Source organism: Strigops habroptila, chromosome 5 (genome assembly GCF_004027225.2).
Source record: "Strigops habroptila isolate Jane chromosome 5, bStrHab1.2.pri, whole genome shotgun sequence".
In the NCBI taxonomy this organism is placed as follows: domain Eukaryota; kingdom Metazoa; phylum Chordata; class Aves; order Psittaciformes; family Psittacidae; genus Strigops; species Strigops habroptila.
In genome coordinates, this window is record NC_044281.2 from 29,382,830 (window position 1) to 29,406,411 (window position 23,582).

The 23,582-nt window shown below is 37.2% G+C and overlaps 1 protein-coding gene across 2 annotated transcripts; it reads right to left on the reverse strand.

Moving 5' to 3' along the window:
* Positions 1-110: 110 nt before the first annotated feature.
* MAT1A (methionine adenosyltransferase 1A) lies at positions 111-18,537 on the reverse strand. 2 transcript variants are annotated; one of them, XR_003991410.1, is made up of 10 exons: positions 18,171-18,537; positions 12,091-12,168; positions 11,119-11,241; positions 9,329-9,441; positions 7,660-7,803; positions 6,835-7,053; positions 3,733-3,915; positions 3,118-3,251; positions 1,114-2,481; positions 111-871 (listed from the first exon to the last, which is right to left on the reverse strand). XR_003991410.1 is itself a non-coding variant. In XM_030485966.1 (9 exons), exons 1-9 carry the CDS (start codon positions 18,262-18,264, stop codon positions 2,379-2,381), a joined length of 1,191 nt encoding a protein of 396 aa, XP_030341826.1. In that variant the 5' UTR covers positions 18,265-18,537; the 3' UTR covers positions 111-2,378. The 2 variants fall into 2 exon arrangements, 1 of the variants encoding a protein (XP_030341826.1); XM_030485966.1 differs by having other exon boundaries at positions 111-2,481.
* Between the last annotated feature and the right edge of the window lie 5,045 nt (positions 18,538-23,582).

The following is a 23,582-nucleotide window of genomic DNA, read 5'->3' on the forward strand; positions in this document are numbered from 1 at the left end:
CACATGCTCCCTCTCCAACAACCTCTGCAATGGTTGTAATTGTCACCACCAGAGCAGAGCTGTTCACTTTGTCTGCAGATGTTTGTTTTTATTGAGACAGGACATTCTGCTTTCATGCTATGTTATGGAACACATTTATTTATACAGCCCTTTTCCAGGTATCTTTTTATTTATTTTTCATTCACTTGCTTCTGCTAGTTGTAGCATAACACATTATGAGCAGGAGATTCTGAAGAAGTGGCAAGGCTTCCATCACATCAACGAAGATTGCCGTCTTACGTCAGCTCAGGGAAGTCTTGATAAACAGGAATGTGCAGGACTGTAACACTTCTACAAAACAGTTCTATGGCAGCATGTATGGTGACTTCCCTGTTATTAGTAATAAAATGCCTTTGTAGATATGTTACTGATAACTAAAAGTTCATTAGGACGTCTTTCGTAATGAAGGCCAAGGTTTATATTTCTAGGCAGACTGATAGGACCTGGCTCCAAGCAGTTTACATTTTTGAAGTTGACACACACAACTCTTTCTTCTTTCAAGATGAGCAATACGCAGTAGGGAAAACTGTCCCTGTGAAATTTTTGCCAATAAAATTCTTTAAGATGATGCAGCTGCACTTTCAGATATTTTTCTGCCAATCTATATCCAGATATCCAAAGAGGGCCACTGATTAATGCTCTAAGTCCAGGAGAGGGTTACACATAAACCTACTATTTGTTCATCTCCTCTTTCACATCATTAATAAAGTGGAGCAACTTCTGGCTTGAACGGAAGTTTGTGTGTTTGTGACATACTTGAAGAGAATGAATGGCACCTTTTCTTTCATGATCATCACAGGCACTCTCCATCTCAACATCTGTTTGGAAGACACTGTTCAAAGGAATCCAAAAGAGTTTAGTTAGGAGAGAAACATGGGGTGGCAGCATTTCTCCAGGGTAAAAGGTTTAACAGGATGCCGCTTATGCCACAAGGCTAGGATTAAGTGACTTTTGGGGGCCACATGTACGTAACCCTTGTGTTGCAGGATTACCTTCATCCTTTTTGCCTATTGACAAACCAAACTGATCAGAGAGCATAAATGCGATCTCAACACCCTCCCAGTTTAAACAAACCTGGGATTAATCCACTGTCCTTTGCAAAAAGTAGTTGTCCTCAGTCTAGGTCATATTCAATCCATCATGGACATCACTATCTGCAACAGGAGTAACAGGGTGTCGGTACCCAGATTTAGTAGCCGAATACTGACAAAAACAGGGACATGCTTTCGGCACAGACTGGCTCCCACAGCTGTGGGACATACAGCCATCTAGTGGCTCGTTCTTCGGTGAGACACCACTGGACAGGGTAGTGGTCCAAATTTTAACCTCATGCTATACATTATTTCTATGCACTTTATTTTATTCTACAAAACATCAAACCCAGTAAGCCATGCAATAAACCTGACATTTTGGGAACAAAAATTATGAGAGAATACTGAATAGCATAAACCTAAGAGTTAAAAATAAAAAACTAATGCTTTTTCACCAAGTCTCGATTAATTACAAGGACTAAACAGAGATCACACAGGTAGTGAAAGATAAAGTTGTATCACAGTTCCAAAATCTAATAAAATTCAATTATCTTGGCAAACTAAAATCCTTCAAGAGTGTAAGAGGCTGAGTTGAGATGGACATTATACTGTAGCACTAAAAAAAAATAGAAAAAGAAGCATCTTTACATATACGGTAGGAAAAAGCTTTTTATTCAATGATTGATGTTTTATAGGAGAACACTTATGTTTCAAAAACACAGGTAATTGAAACACAACAGTAACAGCACATATTCAGTGAAGGTGATTTAAATATTACCTATATGTTAACATCTTCTACAGAAGAGGCTAAAATACAGTTATGTGATATTCAGCCTTCTCCTATCAAAGCAACCCCCAGCTGTATGCAATGCAAACTCCAGTAAGGAAATCGGACCCCAGAATTTCCCCTTGTCTAATTAGAAGCAAGAGATCTGCTGATCCTTAGTCAGAGTTGGGAAAGTCGTCTCGCCTTTGCCCACGAAAGGTTTGAGGTTCAGCCATTGGTTTGCGTACCTGAGTCATACTTTGCCTTTATCAAAAGAACCAACAGAGCAGCAATAAAAAGTAAACTGTATTTTGTTGTCTTATGCTGATTAAAAAAAACAGACTGTCCTTTATATCTTAGATAACGAAAGACACTGAGGGCTAAAAATAATCAATTTCCAAGAAAATATCATTTTCTTTCTTTCCATTTAAAATCTAAAATTCCTTTTGTTGAACACAAAGCTGTCAGATGTGATTTTTGGAAGCATCCTCATAATTAGTGGACTCCTCTTCCTTTTTGTTTTCAACGGGTGACTGCTAATATCAAAACACAAGTTTTTTAGGCACCTCCCATGAGAATTCATTTCTTCCAAAGTGACCATAACAGGCAGTCTTCTGGTAAATGGGCTTTTTTAGGTCCAAATCCCTGTGTGTATAATAAAAAGTAGAGAAAATTCTTCACATTAAGATACTTCATGCTAACTACCATTAAAATCCTGATGTTTATATCCATTTCACACCCTTAGTCAAGCAGGCATATTCTGGAGACGCAAGCATACCAGTGAACATGTCCAACAGAGAACAATAAAAGTGACAACAAAACTTAAATGTTTAGTTAGAAGTTAAAAGTACTTTAGGCCTCAGGAAAAGACTATTATTAAGAATTACTAATTTTAATGAGAAAGATGAAATAACTTTCGATTCCTTTTGTAAAACACAATGTATATTTTTTCATGTAAAGTAACTTCAAATTATTGGAATACAAAAGTTATTTTATTTGAATTCCACATACTATATCAGGCCAAAATGCTGAAAGTATATGTTTCATATGAAACTTGAAAAGTACATCTGCTATCTTAAAAGATATGGCACACTGGTAGATGCATAGAAAGTATCAACTGTGAAGATTGACAGAATAACAGAAAGTCTCTTTTATACCGCATGGAACAATTCTATGCTAGTTCAAGAGGCTGCTCTTACATTGTAACATCTAATGGTTTTGCAATAAATCATTTCTAGGATGTGATCACCAAGATATTTTTCTTTTTGTGTGTTTCTGTACCTGACAATGACTCCAGGTCGAAGATCAAAGTTTTTGTGCACAATGTCCAGCAATTCTTTCTCTGTTTTTTTGGAAGTTCCATAAGTGAACAGTGAAATAGACAGTGGATGCGCAACCCCAATGGCATAAGAAACCTATGGCAAAAAAGATCACATATTTAGCAAATAAACATGGCAGCTCAGTTGGCAGCAGTATTCAACAGAAGAAAGTATTCATCTTAGGAGAACTAAGACCTCTCTTTCACTTCCCCCATTTGCAAAATCTGTAGGTGAAAAAAAAAAAAAAAAAAAGAAAACTTTGGAAATCCTGAGGTCTCTGGGTAACTTTCTTCCCTATTATCCAGTCAAACCACATTCATTTCCATGACAGTGTCAGAGGGTTTAGGGCTGCAGAATAACAGCCAATAAAATGAAAGCTAAATGAAAAGTTCCAGCTTCAAGAAGGTAGGCTGTGACGCTAAAATGGTCTTGAAGCAAGCACATCAGGGTCTTCCATTCTTCAACCCCAAGTCATCACCAAGACTGCTTCTACTAGTGTCTTGTATGATGTTTATTCAAGGTAAACTTGAAAAGGAAAAACCTTTCTGAGAAAAGCAACATGCACAGCAAACCATACCTGAACCAGAACACGGCGACAGAGCCCGGCTGTCACAAGAGACTTGGCCACCCAACGGGCTGCGTACGCAGCTGATCGGTCCACCTTCGTATAGTCTTTGCCAGAAAAGGCACCGCCTCCATGGGCTCCCCAGCCACCGTAAGTATCCACAATGATCTTTCGACCAGTAACACCAGCATCACCCTGAATCCATAAAAGAATTTGTCCATTCTACAACTATTTTATTATAAGTCTTAAACAAGGTTATGCATTCTTCAGAAGACTACAACAACGTGTAAGTAAGTTCACCAAATATGGATTGCTACGGGGTAGCTGAAGGAATTAACTTGTCTCACCAAGGACAACAGTGGCTATAAATGTTCTTTGAAGACAGATTCATAAGATAAACCATTCAATTTGGTAATTGTGTTTAGTAATCAAGCAAATAGGTCTACACCGAGATAGCTAGAGCATGCACTGCCTGTTTCAAAAGTAAATATTCCAGACAATATGGAAACTTTGGCTTAGAAGTGACGTATCTAACACATCCAAACAATGGAGAATATTTTTAACAAACTATGTGCCATATAGGAACCACTGGGAGATTTTACACTGTTAAAAATTAATAAATAAATGAAAATCAGGCTTTCATATCTTTTGGTCAAAATCTGAAGTTGTGGGAATATTAAGTAGTAGATGTCTTTTTCATATTTACCATCAAAAGGTATGTCAGTGCTGTTATACATCATTACATAGAGGCTGGCATCTAATACTTTCAGTGCCACTTCCAATGCTGAAATATTCCTAGTCTAATTTGAACTATACACAAAAGGTGTGGAGTAGCAGGCAGTTATAGGTAATTGAGAAAGAAGGACTACTTCTTTTCAAGAAAAGATACTTACAGATGAATATTCTAAAATATTAAATAAGGAAGTGCAGATAACCTTCTAGCTGCCTACACAGCTATCCTGATTGCTCCTCACAACTACTTGATATTTTCATTTGATCTTGGTTAGCTGATCAGTACCTGACTAAATGTCTGACCCTCCAGTTTCTAGAAGTTTAAGCTTTCTGGTGTGAATGGAAATATGGTCACATTCGAAATTCAGTCCCCACCTGTGCAGGCAGGTTTGAAATTCTCTACAGAATATCATGTCAGTAAAATTCAACTGCTGGAATGTTTGCACAGCAAACACAAGTGGAGAGTCAAAGTTTTTCTTAGAAAGACCTTGCATATACACAGAAGAAAACCTTTGGCACTGTTTATTCCTGTCTGCTAAAAAAGCAGTGAGATATAAATCTGAACAGCAGATAGTTGAGCTTGTTTAAAGGATCCTGTCCTTGGGTTCTTCTACTTGACTCAAACCTTAGTTTGTGATGAAATTCTGCTGATGAATTTCAGGTGAAAGGAAAAAGAAACAAACCACCCCTCGTTTTAAAGTTGGTGAAAGAGCACAAATACATTTGTAAAACGTGTGGAAGCCACTTTTGCGACAAGCTGTAATGTCCTTACAGTACCAGCTGGTGTTGCTGTTGGGAAAATGGTGGCAGGAGCAAAAGTACTAATTTTGCCATAGCCAGAATTCAAGGTGCCACCGTGCTCAAAAATGTAAAGTGAAAATCACAAGTGAAATACATGTGTCTTCCTGAATGAACTGAGCTGTAGACTAAGACAGCCTTCTATAGCTAGCGCTGTTAAAAATAAAACTGAGTAATACTCTTATGAAAAGAGTTCAAGATGAAAAAGATAAGGAAAGAAATAGTTATTTTCTGTTTGCCACAATGCTATTGTAAATTGCACAAGAGATTATAGCAGTTGTAAGGCCATGGCTACATGGCCACAGGCAGATTGACCCATACTAAGTAAACTTATCACAGGTTTAAAAACTTGCAAATAGTCTGCAACGTGCCTGTGTTTGTGTGTGCAAACATGAACAATCTAGTTCCACTAGAAGAACTGAAAAGGTATTCCTGGTTGGCTTACTATATGTAATTAGATTGCATTTTTAAATGGGTGCAGTTCAGTGCATACCTGAAAATTTTCATATGTGTAGTCTTCTTTTTGTTTGAAGCTATGATTGCTGCATTAGTTCATTTGCCTCAAATTACAGCTCAAATTGCATCTCTATTTGTCTATAGTATAGGATGTCAATGATACACAAAATTATAGTGATACAACCAATTCAACTACACAAAACCAAATTTTTTGTATAATCATTATTATAATGATTAATCTCAACACCTTCCTACTTGTTTAATGGCACTAATGTAAAAAAGACTCAGCACATTAGAAATATTTCTGACAAATTCCAGTAAACGAATGAATTTGAACAGTAAAGGAAAAACAATGTCTACTTGGAACTGTTGTAAAATTGGACCTAATTTCAGTAAGAAGCTTTGAAATTTTGCTGTGATAGTTCCGAAGGGAACTGAAAACACTGGGAGTGGTGAATTTGTTTTCAAAAACTAAATCTCATTAATCCTGATCCTACAGACAGTGGACTTTCTGCCTGACCTCTGTGAGCACAGGATCAAATTACAAATCAGCTCCTGCACTGTCTAGATAGAGCAAAAGCAACATTTACTTTCTCACCAGGAGAAGCCTACCATGAGCTGATTTTCAGAACAGTGGAGGCTTGGGATTTCCAGCAAAACTCACAAGCCTCAGAAAGCCTCAGGCCTCACTGGTCTCAGGCAGAACAGTATAAGCTATACAGATACAAAAACCACGTTCACTGTAAGAGAAGTAAAACTTTTGTCCATCTCTCTGTAAGCAGTGTTTTCCATAAGAAACAACTGTGTTACTCAGTGCTGAACTTGAGAGGGTTTGAGGAAACCCAGAGCTGGGATGTACATTCCACATGCCATGTAAGATTCAGCTCAACTTGCCTGCCTAATCATAACACAGGTACGATATAACCATGCCCTCAACGGTTGCTTTGGCATAGAGCACGTGAAACCCTGGGTGCTTCTCACACATACAACTGCATTTAAGACTTCCACTAGGCAGCTTGTGTCTTATGCCCTAGGACAGACATGACAAAAAGCTGAGCATTTGTTTTAAGACTCACAGCCAACGACAAAGGCAAGCTGATAAAAGCACCAAAATAATACTACACAAACCTGAGGTCCTCCAATAACAAAACGTCCACTAGGTTGAAGGTGATAAATAGTTTTCTCATCCAAGTATTTTGCAGGGACAACAGCTCGGATCACACAATCCTTCAGGGTTCTGCGCATATTCTCCAGCGAAATGGTTTCATCATGCTGCACAGATATCACAATGGTATGAACACGCACTGGGATGACTGCCCCATTCTCCTGGATATACTGAACTGTGACCTGAACAGAAGAGGGAGAAGGAGGAAGAAAAAAACAAAGTTACTCTAAAAGGTATTTCTGCTCTACATCAAACATGTTATGCTATTTCAAGAGCCAAATTGTAGCAAAATGTCAATGCTGACATTATAATGACCACTGCCACGTTGTTGCCAAGGTATGAGAAATAAAGCCTATTTTCTCATTCTTCATCTTTTGCTCAATATGGACAAACTGATTTTCTATGAAGTTGTCCAAAATATGTCTTTCGTTTGGGATTTCCAGCAAAACTCACAAGCCTCAGAAATTTACATTCTCTTCAAAAAGGCCAGCTGAATCCCTAAGTACAAACAAATCCTTTAGATCTCCTGATGCTTTTTCAATGAGCACAGACCACTTAGGTCTGAAGGTTTAAATGTTTCTTGGTGGTTAAGTGCTCCTAGCACTGTGATGCATGTTAACCATTTTCTAACAGTTAAGGAGACAGTATCATAGGCAGTGGAAATGCTTTATCTACTACCTGTAGTTTATCCTGGTACTCTGAACACCATCAGTTGCTGTCTTGAAAAATATTTAAGATTTCTGGAAAGAGAAAGTATTAGTTTTCAACTAATCTATAGCAGTATTTACCTGTGTTTTAGAGTCAGGCCTCAGCCAAGGAAGTTCTCCATTACGCCTCAACTCTGCTAACCTGGCATTCAGCTTATGTGCAAGAATAATTGTTAGAGGCATACATTCTTCTGTTTCATCTGTTGCATAACCAAACATCAAACCCTACAGGAGGAGAAAATATACTTCAATCATTGTTAAAAGCACCACAACCAAAGGCAATGAGATTTCATCTGAAGCAAAGAGTAAACAATACCTTTAGGTTTACTTTCTACCATTTTATATTACAGTCCAGGAAGCCTAAATTCAGATCAGGCTTCAACATGTTACAGTGTAATGAGAAACAAACCTCGTTTCTAGAATTTTTCACTGAAAGCCTGAAGGTTTACATATTGAGCTGGAAACCCGGACAAAAATACAGAAGTTTTTGTGAAGAAATCAGGTTCTTTCACAGGAAAAAAGATCTGTTAAAGGAAAACAATTTCAGGACTATTCTGTTATAGGAAAAGTGGTATCACTAGCCTGGCAAGGTTGTAGAGGCTTTTATGTATGAATACAGACACACTTATACTGCAGCTTCCATTTGAAACTTCAGTGGAATGGGATATGAATACTCCACACCACAAACGATGTACCATTCAACAGTTTAAGGCACCTGCTGCAGATTTTCGATGCCACATGCTTCTAGCCACAGCATCTACAATTATTCAGTCATGTTCCATGCATCAGATCATCATTTTTTAAGAAGAGTTAGCAGCATTTTCTTTCTCCTCATGCAGTGTATGTTGTGGTAAAAAAAAGAAAAAAAGACAGGAAGGTGCTTAGATGCAATGGGAAGGGAGGTCATCAAAATGCCAAAGAAAAGTCAGATATCTTTTCATCTTATGTAGAATTATGACCTCGTGACAGCCTAAAAGCATTTCAATTTAGTCCTCAGGAGGTTTTTGAACAATATTAGCTTGGCTTCTGGACTCTGATATTGCCACTTATGGTTCTCAACAGCGTTGTTATAAACTAGATATTACTACTAATGGTAACTATTGTAAATGCTAAACTCATACTAGCATCAGTCAGATCAGCATCAGGCATCTTTCTCTTGGGAACGTAACATAATTATCTACATGTGTTATTTAGCTCATAGAAATGCAGTCTGGACAGCCTTCATTATGTGGAACACCTTCTACAATAGCTTCCTCTGGGAAATAAGTGAGAACTAAAAGTACTCTGGCGTATTCGTCTTCATTGTACTAATGCTGAAGATAGTTGAAACATCACCTAATTTTTTGCTGTGTAAAATCTCAAGAGCTCCGTGAAAGTGAAAAGGCCCTTTGTTTATTCCATCTTACAAGACAAGTCTGGATACCAGATGAATAGTTTAATGAATCTAAAAATACTCCATAAAAAATATGAAATACACTAGCAAATAAGTTCTAAAGGCGACATCCTCAGCTACTGCAAACTGCCAGAGCTTTTCTGGCTTGCATGGAGTGCTATAACAAACACTGGGCAAAAGTCTGTCCTCAGAGAAATTCCAACTGTTTTAATAAAAATATGTTCTTGATTCTGGGGTACCCCAAGATTGAAGTGTGGAAATCTTCACATGGGTTTTGATTTAGAAAACAGGGCAGTAAGACGGGGTAAACTTTCCACTCAAACAGCTTTGTTGGTTTAGATGTGATGTGATGTCTACCTGATCTCCAGCACCAACATCCTCTTCATCCCTGTGTAGATGAACACCTTGGGCAATATCAGGTGACTGCTGTTCCAGTGCCACTAAAACATTACAAGTCTTGTAGTCAAAACCTATTTGGAAAAAAGAATAGCAGTGAATTAGCCTTTTCCGTCACAATAAAGGAAAGTAACGTGGAATCATATAACAAAATTTTCATTCAATATGCTACCACATTCAGAACTCAAAACCTGTTATTTTTTGTCAACACAACACTTGAAACCTTTTTGGGGAGGGAGTGGGGTATATAGCATTGTCTTTATTGCTTCTTACTGTTTGTTTTCTCTTGCATTGGCATCCTGTGCCAAGCCAATTCAGATTAGGAACTGTTAACTGCACAAAACTAGCTAAAAAAGTAAATGATGAGCCTCTCCCAAATAAACAGTATTAAAAACCTCTACATAAATTCCAAGGAACTGATGTTTTCAGCAATCAAAGGCTTTGCTCTCTGATACTTTATTTGTAATACACGTAAAGTGGTTCCTGTGCCTAAATCTCTCATGGAAGTTTGTTAGACAGCCACAGCAAGTCTAACAGCAAATCTGGAAGTGGGAATTTACTTTACATTACTTTCTAAGATCAAAAGGAAGGTTTTTGAAATTGAAAGACTTACAGAAGGCAAAATTTTCCACCTGTTCCTAGGTATATTAATAGTAACTTGCTTCTCTCCAAATACAACCTTTCCTAGACTGTAGCTACTGGCAGCTGCTGACCAAACTCATGTTCAGCCAATACGACATATATATACACATCCATATGTACATGATCCACTTGAAAAATGCTCTTCACCCTCTTTTAAGTGGGCTATGTAGAGAAGAAAATTATATTTCCATGCACAATGGTTTGGTTTAGCTTCTCATTTTACTTCTGCAAAGAAACGTTTTTTTGCTGGGTCACTGCATCTCCCCTTATCACCTTTGGCAGTTAGGGTAAAAAGGAGATTTACTACATTTAATAGCTTTTTTTGAAAGCACTGCTGTTACATGATGGTGGAATTAACTTGTAGATGTGCTACTACAATGTTGTCTGTCCACAGTCTGACTGTAAATCCAAGAGCAATTAAAGGACTGCAGGAAACAACTGTTTTTAATCGAAAGCTCTTAGCAGATACCCTTCACTGTAACAGTATACTTGGAATATTTGTAATGTATAAGATATACGACAAATCAGAAAGTGAAACGTGTCTGGTATGTAAAGCATTTTGTCTTTTTTATCATTTGTATGTTACACAAACTGGATTTGGATTGTACATTCCTTAGTGTAGGAAGAGTTGTTCAGAGCTAACAGACCACCTTGCACAATGAGAACCTGCTTTATACCTGGGAATTCTAGATGCTAACCACAGTACAAATATATAATGGTACAATGAAATGAACTAGGTTTCTTACTCCCTCTCTTTCTCACCAAGATGCATCAATCAGCTTGCCAAATGACTAACAACATTCGAGTTCTCGCAAGTTTAAAAGAGTAGTAAATATTGTGGCTCAGGTTGCAGCTAAGTATTCTGGCCTAATACCATAGTTCAAAGTATATTCTGCCTACACCCTCTCTGTTTTAAATAACATATGATGGTTCTTCTACTTACTGGTATAAAGCCAGAAAGTGTATCACGTAGCACCATGTAAGCACCTTTCACACAGGATATTCAGTTTTTACCAGGCTTGCTAAAGCCTATGTGGAAGTGGTGACAGACCTGTGTTGCAGTTGCCTATTGCTTGCTCTTCAATGATTTCATGAGTTTTTCCACCAACCTTTAGCTGAATCATCATAGCCAATATGTCTAATTGCATCTCGGACAACTCGTTGATAATCCACAATAGCATGAGATGTGATCTCCCCACAGAGCAACACCATTCCTGTCTTACATACTGTCTCTGAAAAGAGAGGTGAAAACAGGATTACATCAGCAGAATAACCCTGCCCACTAAGGCAAATAACTGTTTGTAATGATAGTGACTTTAAGAGATCTACTGGGTATATACAGCATAAGTCCTTTATACCCATATTTTTAGTATTATTCTACAACAAATTCTTTCCCTAATCACTGTATGTCTGAAAGAAAGGAAAAGAATATGTATAATTTACAAGTTGGAAAGTCAAAACACTGAGCATGATTCAGTGATGTGTGAAGATTTTAAGCAAATATAGCATTAAATTGTGATTTCTAAATCTACTTAATCACACTAAGATACATATTGAGGCTAAATAAAACTCATCAGTGATCAATTATTTTGAAGTTGACCTCTGCAGCCCCAGGAGGAAGAATCTGAAGATAAGATTTAGTTACCTAACACATGAACTGGCATAATAACCTGAGAGTTGATGGTACAACTCTTTCTGAAGAGATTTCAAAAAACAAGCAGTTATGAGGACTTGGACTGGAAAAATTAGTACTTTATTAAATATAGTAAATGAAGTTTTTAACAAAACATTCAAATATTCTTTCAAAAATCCACTATAATAAAGCCAAATCTGTTTCTTCCAGGAAAATTCAGTCCACACACAGAGTTAATTATCCTAGCCTTCTACAGTCTGCTTAGGCTTCAGTTGTTATAAAAACTTCTACTGTTTCTTCTCATCTCTTCTTCTTTTCAAGACTGTAATTCTTATGTGATTTTCTGAGTAAAATGAGTTAGCAAATGACAGCATCAAGCTCTTCACAAACATCATAAAAAAAAGAACAGTGACTGTGTGATGACAAAGAAAAACACCAAACAGCTTACCACAAGCAACCTTGGCATTTGGGTCTTGTTTGAGATGCGCGTCTAGTACAGCATCGCTGATTTGATCACAGATTTTATCTGCAAGACATCAAAGTTGTGATTTTGAACCATAGCACTCAATACAAAACATGGGCTGTTTGCGTTGCTTTGAATAGGTAGGTATTTCAGCAAGGAATTCTTCTATTGCTTATTAGTGGAGTATTTAAATAGAAAGACATATGCAACATCCTGCAAACCAAGTCAGTAGATACACTGGAGAATTTACTTACTGGTGTAAAATAATACAGACTATAAATTTACCTGTAGTTTTCTGCGTTTAGGTATGAAACAAGCATGTTATGCATAGAATTACCTGAGAGGCTAAGAGGCTTTTCTCCCAGCTTTCTCCTCCTCTAACAATGCCAACATAGCTTGCACTCCACATCAGTAATATTTTGACATCCAGGTGATATTCTACCATCAACTTCCATCTTCCCAATAAAAAGTTAGAATGTACCAGACCAACACTGCTGGTAAAGCCTGAGAAAGTGTTTAGATTAATACAATCTACTGCTCAGCGTCAAGAGCCTGTTTTGGGTTTGCTTCTTCTCACTGCTTCCTACCATCCTGCAATGCCATCTCCTAATAATCCCTGCAGCCCAACTAAGGCACAGAAGTAGCAGATGCAGAAGCAAGAAGGGGTTACCAATGGGAGTTTTCCTGAGGTAAAGCTTGAGTAAGTGTATCTTCAGTTACATCCCAAATACAATGGTTTCAGCTCAGGTTTATCATAATAATATTTTCTCTTTTTCTTCCTTTTCTTACTTTTTTGATGAATAATGAATCTCAGTTAAATGATGCAGCTAATCTAACGAAGACAAAAGGGCAGCACACATAACAAAGCTTTTCACATGAAAATGGTAATTTTCTCATCTATTTTAATTTTATTATTCTTTAAAAAAGCTTAGTATTGCATACTATGCTTAGATGTTGCCATAACATGCTGTGTGGCAAAATAAATTAATCTCCTTCCTTGCCATTTGCAACACAATCTGTTGGAAACCAATGTTTTGTAAAAATATGTCGAGACTTTTAACACATTTAACCTCAAGTCAAAATATATTCTCATTTATTTTCATGAGGAAGGTGTACTACATTTAGCTAAGAGGGACAAATCGAAGACTAGAGAACTAATGTGATTCTGACACTCTTATCTCCCATATTAACCACTTCAACACAAAAAGAATGAACACAAAATACAATTAGCAAATGTAGGCTGCATTGGAATTTTTGGCCTTGCAAGAACTGTGCTTGGATTACTAAATTTGGGATAATTATTACCAAACAGGAATCAGACACAATTCTTGCAATTTAGTTAAAGTCCAAATGAACATTGTTTAACAAGACTGGGGACAAAGGTGGCAGGAGTGATTAAAATGTATCTCTGCTTGCTCTCTTCAAAGTTTCCAATTTTATGAGGAAATACATCCATATTTGCAAGCATAAAAGCAAAAATTATTGACCAAAATATGTAATATTTGGTTACTACGGTGGGACAACAGAGCAACTGGGATAGGATGACCTTCTTAGTGCAGGTCCAATGCCCTGCGGCAAACTCCTAGTGATTGGGATTGCTTTGTAGCCTTTTTTTCACAACCCAGAATTTCTATGCCAGGAACAACCTTTAACCCTGTCCTTGCTCCACATGAAAAGTGTCTCACCTGCATTAGATATCAGTGTCCTGTGTTTGTCTAAGTTTCCTGTATGGGACATACAGGGATATTGTATGTATTCTTTTCAAAACATTCAAGATGAGTACCGGTAATCCCATACGACTAATTCACCCTTATTTCTCCTTGTGGCATCTGGTACAAAGAACTTCATGTTCATTTCGCTGTGGTTGAAATTAATTTATGAACTAAAACTTTCATGAAATGTCTCAAGGGAGCATTAGCCATAGTAGGCAGTGAAATCAGTAAGAGAAGATTTAACAGGATGTTTTCATGTTGTTGTTGTGTTTGGGTTTTGTTTTTTTTCCCACGAAATTCATTCAAGTAAAGGCATGTCTATTAGTAAAGGTGTCTGGTGTAAAATAAAACCAGGCATTCTATTTTTAGCAATGCTTATGAGGCTTTATGAACCCTTCATTCTTTTATTCAAATTTCTCAACTGTCCCATTTCTCTTATTAGCTGCTAAACGTGACAGAATATGTTTGTCCTTCCTTTTTTTTTCCTTCTTTTTTTGTAAATGGGAAAAGCATGATGGACCATGTCTGGTGAGGCATTATCATTTAAAAAATTACGTCATAGGTGAGAATTCAGTTTATGCATACCTTCAGGTAGTGAATTAATATGCAATAGTATAAATATTGCAAAAACAATGTCTAGGCTGAGGATTTCTTGACTGAGAAGGAAAGTATTAGATAACCATGAATTTTTTTCATGAAATCAAATCTTCCCACAGGCCCAACCTTATGGCAGAGATGCCAAATAGCCATAAAAAAAGCTGATGATCAACCCTATTCAAATGCCTGGTCGTTAAACTATGAAGGAGGCATTCAATAACAAAAGTGATCTCCAATAATTAGAAGGAGCTTCACAGTTTTCCAGGTAGTTGGACATAAGTTTATTATGTGAATCTAGACTATGTAAGAGCCTAACACAAGCCATGACATCTGCAAGTTCTCAGGACCTCACCAAAGCACAGACACAGGCTGGGCAGAGACTGGATTGACAGCAGCCTTCAGGAGAAGGACTTCGGGATATTGGTTGATGAGAAGCTCAACATGAGCCGGCTTCAGTGTGTGCCTGCAGCCCAGAAAGCCAACCATATCCTGTGCTGCATTAAAAGGAGTATGACCAGCAGGTCGAGGGAGGTGATCCTGCCCCTCTACTCTGCTCTCATGAGACCACACTTGGAGTACTGCTGAATTGTGCTGTATTACAATTTTCCTATACAAAAGATTGGACGAGTGCTAAATGATAACTACAGCGGTACTTCAATATTAACATCACACTGTTCAAATATCTTGTACATCTGTTCTCTTTGTTCAATAGACAGTTTACTGAAGTATTATGTATATTGTTAAGTATATACAATGTTAGATATCAGATGCGAGCATCAACTTGCTGGAAAGATTTGTATTTTCTGTTTAGTTTTGGGATTTTGTTTGGTTGGTTGGTTTTGGGTTTTGTTTGTCTGTTTGTTTTGGTGTTTTGGGGGGTTTTTTTTCCTGTGAATATACAGAAGATAAACATATGCTTTTAGTCTGGTTGAAAATCTGAGGGTGCTTTCAGTAGATGTTTTCTCTCATATTTTAAAGAGATTCCTTGGTACTTACTGGAAAACTGAATGACATTCTGTTTGTAGGCAATTCCACCTGAAGTCACACCAGATAGGGGAAGGAATTAATCCTAAGTGGTTTGGCACCTGTAAGACATTGTGGATCAGAGAAACACACAATGCCTTTCAAAGCACAGTGAAACCATTGTGCAGCACGGACAGACACTACTGGACAAAGAAAAATGGAGCAGTGACAAAAAACAGCTATCTAAATAAAAATAAATACTTCTCTTCCCCATGCCGCTATCTATGTGATTATGTTGAAATGAAGAAATTATGCGTATGTCTTCAGAGATTTTGGAAATTACCCCACTAAATGCCAAGATTAAAGACCTGGAAGTCCCAAATTTTATACCCAAGTGATTTTGAATAATTTGGACTGACAAGATAGAATAAACAGAGTCTTCTATAAAGTCTTTGGAGAGCAGAAGTAATACATGTATGTTAATTATGGCTAGCTATTCCTTGAATCTATGGAATTTGGAGTTCTTAGTGACACACAACCCATAGGCATTGCACGGGTATAAGGCATTACTCTGTGTACCTAAATAAATAAGCATGTATTTTCTCCTGCTTTGTTTATTAAGAAGGTCTCTATTAAAGCATTCAGTCCTCAGCTAATATAATCAGAACAATTCAAATTTCCACCAGACAGAGATCTGGTTCAGGGTCTTCACTTCACATAATGCCCTCTAGCAAAATTATATTATCACATGCAGAAGAGAAATAATCAAGAACACGCAGATTATCCATTTGGTATCAGAGAAACTCAAAACTCGCAATAAAATTCTAGTGCTATTGATAACGTCAGAAGCCCAACTACAGCCCCAGACACTGCGTCCCGCTTTAAGAAATAGCCTAGATTTTCCTGGATGATAAAAACCTAATGGCATGTCTACACCCCTCGTGTAAAACCAGGTAAGGGAAAGGGGGGTTGGCCAGGATATAAGGGTGATCAATTTGCTGCCAGAAACTAGAGCTATTACTGAGACGATTAATACCTATTGCTGGGCTGTGTTCAGTAACAAGACTCTGCAAGACCACCCAGAGTTACTCAGGGTTCTTCTTTGATCCGGAAAATCTGTATCTTTCCTTTGTCATAGTCATTTGGGTTTTCAGCACCCTGCATGAAGACCGAGGCTGTTTAAGAAAGTATAAGCATCATACTCTTGAAAATGTCCAAGTAAAATTCAGTTTTCCAGTCCCTCTACAATTAGGCTTTCATGTTGCCACTTCACACCTCACAGTAGCCAGACATCTGAAGACCTCTGCCAGATGAGAGGCTGTAAATAAATTTAACAAGTGGTAACATTGTTTCTGCAAGGCCTGCTGAGTATCTCAGCGCAGGAGGAAAATGCTCATGGGACTTAAAATACCTACTGAGGGCCAAAAGAGGTTTAGGAAGTAAAGGAAATGTGACATAAGAACTAAAAATCAGGCCAAATTCAAACACAAGAAACAAGACAAAAAGAGAAAGGAAGGAAACCAAAGGACAAAGCTAAACCTGGGGACTCAAACTCTTCCTATTTCTGAGACCTCCCTGTTATTGCCCCAGGGTTAAAAACAATGATTAGAGTAGCATAAATTGTGACCTGTCATCTTTGGAAACACCATCACAAATTTAAAAATACCATATTGTGTAATGTTATTTTTCCTATGAAACTACATTGCACTACAGACGCTGGATGTAATTATATACAAATTTGAGATGGGACCTATGTCCAAAGGATCGAACGTGGTTGTCATTTTCTAATTGTGTTACATCAGAAAGAACCCGAACTGGCTTAACCTGATGTAGCTACATTGACAGAGATGTGCTCAATTGCATCAGCCATGGATTTGATCTGCAGTAATAAGTTATTATTATAGAAGAATATCATTATTATAGATATAAAATTCTTACTGTTGACATTTTTATTCTCTGCCCTGTCATTCCACCCATTTACAATTTACTCACAAAACATGCGTACAGACCTTAAAAAGCCTTATTATAGCAAAAGGCAGAGGATGCCAAATCAGTTTCTAAAATAAATACACTTTTCAGGACATCAAACAGTCTATGGTCCCCTGGCCTCATTTGGGGCAACACTTGCTGTTGACATAAGGTACATGTTTATGGCAGATGAGCATTTGTTTTCAACAAAACTGAACTAAGCTCTGCTGACCATACATAAAGTTTAGCAAATAACTGTCCACTATTTGCTTAAGCAATTCCATATATTGCATCAGATGATGGAATGGAGGAAAAAAAGCAGCAACTTTGCCATGTACAGCTGCTGCGACCACTGATTTTTAAAGGCTTTAAAATAGCCTGCTTAGAGATATTTGTGGATGACAGTTTTGGAGTATAGCATATATGCAGGACAATTTCATAGGGCCCATAAAGATATGGAACTTGAGAAGCAAGCTATGCATTCTTATCCATATGTGAAACTTGGGTCTTTGAGAGATATAGTAGTATCTCCATAATAATAATGAAAGAAATTCAGATGACAAGGAGCAACAACCATAAACCCCACTGCCCTCCTCAGTGCAACACACACTCTGCAAAAGCACATAAACTCCTGTTGGAAGCACGGTAGTTATAGCGGTTTTATGGTCTATATGGACAAGGTCCAATAGAAATAAAGTAAAAACTGCCCTGTTAAAATAACTTCTATAATAAGATTAATAGCATATTAACCCTTCTTCATGCTTTTAAAACATTTTAAATTAAAATATTATTCTTTTTACGTACTTGCCAGAGCTGGTTTCTTACCTGGATGTCCTTCTCCCACTGACTCCGATGTGAACATGAAAGTCCCTTCATCATCCAGTGTGTAATCACATAAACCATCCACTGGCCCATTCATGACTGTGATGCTTTTCCGGATGGATTTTTATAAACAAAGGTTGAAGAGTTCTACCTTTAGTGTCTTCTCTTAAAGGAGAAGGTTCTTTATCAGCAGGACTGTCGCTGTCTTCACTTATTACCTCTTGCACTAACTTGAATTTCAGTGTGTGAAAACAGCATGTGCTTGCATCTGTGTACACATGCAAGGAGTATGCATGTGCCTGAAGTCTGTATCCCTACCTAGCCTGATCTGTCAGTCCCTGAGCTGCTCCTATATATGGAAAAGCGAAAGTGCCTAGATAATCATGTGAGGCAAATGGAAGAGCCCATTTCTTGGCAGGGGAGTTAGTTAACTTTAGTACTTTTCACTAATTAACTCAGTTCTCGGAAACATTCTGGATTCAACCCATGCAAGATTGGTTAGCTTAGCAACTCAACTTTGCACGAAGTAATGCAAACTACTGGTGACAGTTCAGGTCAGCTGCTTCTTCAGTTTGAGTCTCCCCTAATTCTGGAATCTTTGCTGTGCTTCCAACTGTGTGTTGTGGTTTTACAGGGATAGATAAAAAATCTGTAATTGCATGTCTTTGGAAGAAGTTTGCTCTACATCATATAACTGTATTTTCCTTTTCCTTTTTCATATCTTGAAATGTAGAATTCTCTCCTGAAATATTTTTTCCATTTTCATTCATTCTTCATGCACATTTGAGAGATGAAACATCTGATAAGACCTAGCATGACGAGTGCTTCTCATTTATGCAGACCTCTCCCTTCAGCCTTTGCTTTTCTTTTCCTGTCCTCTCTTCTGTTAATTCAGATCCATCTTAATTCTCTTTTTGTATCATATTCTTATATTATGTTCCATAACCCTTAGAAATACAGTAACTGCCACATATGTATACGAATTCTGCTGCCAAATATTTCTTCTAGTTAGATGGCTCATGTCCGGAGTATGCTGATGGTATGACAGGTATGAAGACAGATGGCATTTTGTGGATATATGTGTCCTAAAGTTAGTATACAAAAATGAAGTAAACATACTCATGAGGCAGATCCAGAAAAAGCCCAGCACTACTGCACTATTATAAAAAAGTGTAATTATTAACTCTTTTACAGAAACCATTCTAGTCTCAATCTCAGACCAAATCATTGGCCTACCAAAATAAAAATTTCCCTTTACTTCAATGAACACTGAATCATTCTCTCAAAGTGCACCTGATACTTGGACTAGAATGAGTAACATACTGCTGATGCCACAGGCCTTGCAATTTTGACAGCAATGAATTCCTTATCACTCCAGTTTAAAAACTGACTTAGTTTACTTCAAAGCCTTGGTCGGTATTATTTTAAAAGATCACTTTATGTGGCCCCTTCAATTCAAATTTCTGCATTGCTACAAATTTATGCAAGAATTCATTAGAATTTTCACTTTCTACCTACATTCCTGAAAACAATAACCAGTGCCTGTGAATATTCACCAGTAATCTGCTATAGCATTGGCCCCTCTCTAATTATCATCGACATGGAATCATTCATTTCAAAGACAATTTCTTGGTTCTGTTGTACAGAATTCATTTAATTGAATGAAAAGCACTGGTTGTGCTTAAAAATAAAGAATTCACACATCAGATACACATTATGAGGCACAGCTTTCTCTGTAGTAAACCGTCATCACCCCACTGACATGAAGATTCTACCCCAGCCTGAATAAATTACACATTAACACCACCTAGAAAAATAGAATTTGTAAAAAAAGACCAAAGAGTAACTAATTCTATTAACCTTAGTTAATGGGTAACATTCAAAAATTATATTAACTTTTAAAGAAAAATAACACCAGTTGTAAGCATTCATTCTTAAATGCAAATTTTTTTTTCTCTGTGGAAAGACAGAAAGACATGATGGGAATGGATAAAACACTTCTGACAAAAACTCTTTTTGCACATGTAAAAGTTTTCATTCTAATTCTATAATCTTCCAGAAAAAGCAGACAAGATTCAATATTGTCAGTCCAAGTGCTCCACTTCCTCTTGCTTCTGGTTTTGCTTTTTCTTGGTTTTCAATGCCACTTAAGTACAGAAATTGTAGTTTGGGAATTGGCATTCTTGTTTCTAAGGTAGCACTTTAACAGAATGCAGAGACAGGCCTCACACAATCCTCTTATCCCATACAAAAATAAAAAAAACACAAGCTCTTAAATGCTGAAGAGTGCAAGCAATTTGACATACACGAGTAATGAGTCTACAGGCCCATTTTTATTTTGCTTTTACAGTTCCTCTTTTTGGACTCATTTCTGGCTAGTCAAATACATTGGTTCTTGAGACCTTCGGAGGGTCACCCTTGATTAAAATTGCCTCTCTGGTAATAGTATTCTAGAAATGCTGCACAGCTGCATTTCACATAAGTTGTGTAAAACCTCCAGTTTGAACTGCTTCCAGTTGTGGTTTTACTACCAAGAGCAACACATTTGCTTTATGGCCATGAAGCATCCCAGCATATTCTAGGACATCTGTGACCAACTCTAAACCCCTGTAGGGTTAGGTAATGTTTAATTTGACTTCTCTTCCCAGCCAATTTGACTTGTTAAATATTTGTAAAAAGGTAAGATAGTGGTCTACCATCATGTCTTTTTGCACAGATGATCTGCCTACACAAAAATAAAAGAGGATTATACTAAAATAATGATTATTATCAGTTTTTCCCTAATCCATTTTATTGATAATTACTCATCAGTCAATGCAATAGGCTTCCAAATTTTCTGTTGACTTTATTGCCATACTCAACATCTCTGTGGGACTGAGACCTTAGAAAGTCAGTTTATTTGCAAATCTCTTTATAGTTTGTATATTGTCCATCATTGCATTAAGTACCTTTTGACTATATTGCTTTACTTTTACTATTATTTCTTTTCTTTACTCAGAAGATACCTAAATGGCAAAATCCTCTCAATCGGTATGACTCTTGTGCTCTGAAATGAGGCTAAAGACAGGGAAATCACTATGTAAAAATAACACTGTCCTTCTGTATTGCTCTAAGTATTTATTCATATTGACTATAATGTCAATCCCAACCACTGGAATAGCAACGTGAATCTTTCTATGTGAGAGTCTTCATATTCGGCGCCATCCCATGGTTTTGCTACTTTCACTCCTAGCTGTTATGCAGAACTACTAGTTCACATAATGCTTAACAGCTGTCGGAAGGCATGGTTTTACCACAGCCTTGAGAAAGCCTTGAAAATAATGAAATGAACAAGATTTAACTGAGAAAAGCATCTGATGAATGGTTGCTATTGATGCTGATGATTCTCCAGACAGATGAGTGATAAATTGTCTTGACCCTAGACCTCTCATGACATATTCTCATCAGATCATTCTACTCACCTTCTCTTTCTCTATCCTTACCTGTAGAAATGAGAAAATGAGTTTGAGCTAGCAGCCTACAGCAGAAGGGGAAGGAAGTAGGTATCCTTAAGACCTGGTCATCCTCACCTCAGCTGCAGAATAATTATTTTTTCACTGGAAGCAGTGTAAGTTTAGACTCATTCATTCATACTGTTTCACCACGGCGGTAACTTTAAGGTGACTTCTTTTGAGTGAGGAGGAAACCCTATCAAGAACTGTGAAGAACTTCTACACCACTAGAATCAGTCATGGGAAAACCACTGCTGAAGCTATATAATTTGTGTCTCTCAGCACAACTTTCAAGTGCAAAGGACAAGGACTTGATTTATAGAGAGCACACGCTTCACAGGAACTTAAAACTACAATTCCATTATCATTAAAGGACCCAAAACAGCTTAACTTTAACGATATACAGAAATACTTCATGCATATAAATAACAGATAGGAAAGTGTTTTTCTAAATACTTCTGGTCTGTTCTCTCAACTTTATCATAAGACTTAATTTACTAAAGTTAACCGTTTAACAGGCTAACAGTTTACATTCCTTATCTTGCTATTTTATTCTCACTTTGCAAAATCATGCAAGCAATTTACTCCTAATTTATGCCTGTGAAAATAAAACAGTTCTCCAGGTGTTTACAAAAACTGTTCAATACTAGTTTCATTTGTGCTATTTACAAGGACTAGTTCATATATAATACAAATAGTGTGTTTTCAAGAAGTTACTGCAGTTCATCTTTTTTCTTATGGAAAATAAGCCCATAAGGAAGATTTGTTTAGTTGGGTTTATTTCTTTTGCATGGAGAATGACAAGCCTGGTCAGAGTAACAGAGCTTGAACATCAGGAACTGAACGCAGAACTCCCACCTGTTTCAGAACTCTCACCTCTATTATTACCTGAAAATGAGAGTGGCTCAAGGCCTCGGAGATGTGCAGGTGTAAAATTTCACTGGCCCATAAACATTCAATGTAAAATACATATTGTGGGACAGAAAAAACAGTTGTGATTGTAGAAGGAAAGGAGGTAGTATGTATTCTGAAATGGGTGTTTATCACCCAGCCTTTGTTCTTTCATATCATCTTTTTATACCTCCTGCAACCTCTGCACACTACCATAAGGAATTCAGCTCTTTCGTTCTTGAGTTTTCTTACAGCTTTTTGAGTGAATATCAGTTTCACTCACAGCATTTTCCTGGTGTGCATTCTATGTAACTTATTCCACTGCTGTGTCTCTCATCTGCCTTCCCTTCCACTCCCTAAGAAGTCTCTCCAGGTTCTTCCATTACTAACATCAAAGAAAATAATTAATTTTGCTCCTCTCCCATGTGCTTGTCCTCTTTGCATCTGTTTGACCTTGAATTCTCTATTCTGACACATCACTGAATCATAGAATGTTTGAAGCTGGATTGTCTTTAGTCCAACTCTCTGCTCAAAGCAGGAGCAACTTGAACAGGTTGCTTATGGCCATGCATGAAGTAACATGTGCCAGAGTCTTAAATATGAAGTAGCAACTTTGAGTTGCTTCTTAGGAAAAACTAAAGCTACTTTCAGGGCTAAATTCTGCTTTCACATGAAAGTCACTTGTAGTCTTGGTACTAATTTTGCTGGGAGCATTATTTCCTGAGAACCGTGACACTAGTTGGAACTGAATACAACTTAATTTTCTGTTTATTCAATTAATAAAAGTCCTAGCTGTTTAATTCTCAACCCCATGATCATTTCTCAAGGCTCTGTAAACTAAACACCTCTTTACAAACACAGGCTTTTCTTAGCACCTCATAGAAAAGACACCTTAGTTTCTATCATAATAATGATAAAAAAAAGTCTGTTTTCTAATTAAATCTTCATAAATTAGCATTGTTGTACCAGAAATGGTGGAAAAATCGCAAGATTAGTTAAAATTTGAGGTTTTCCTTACACTGATTTGGTTTTA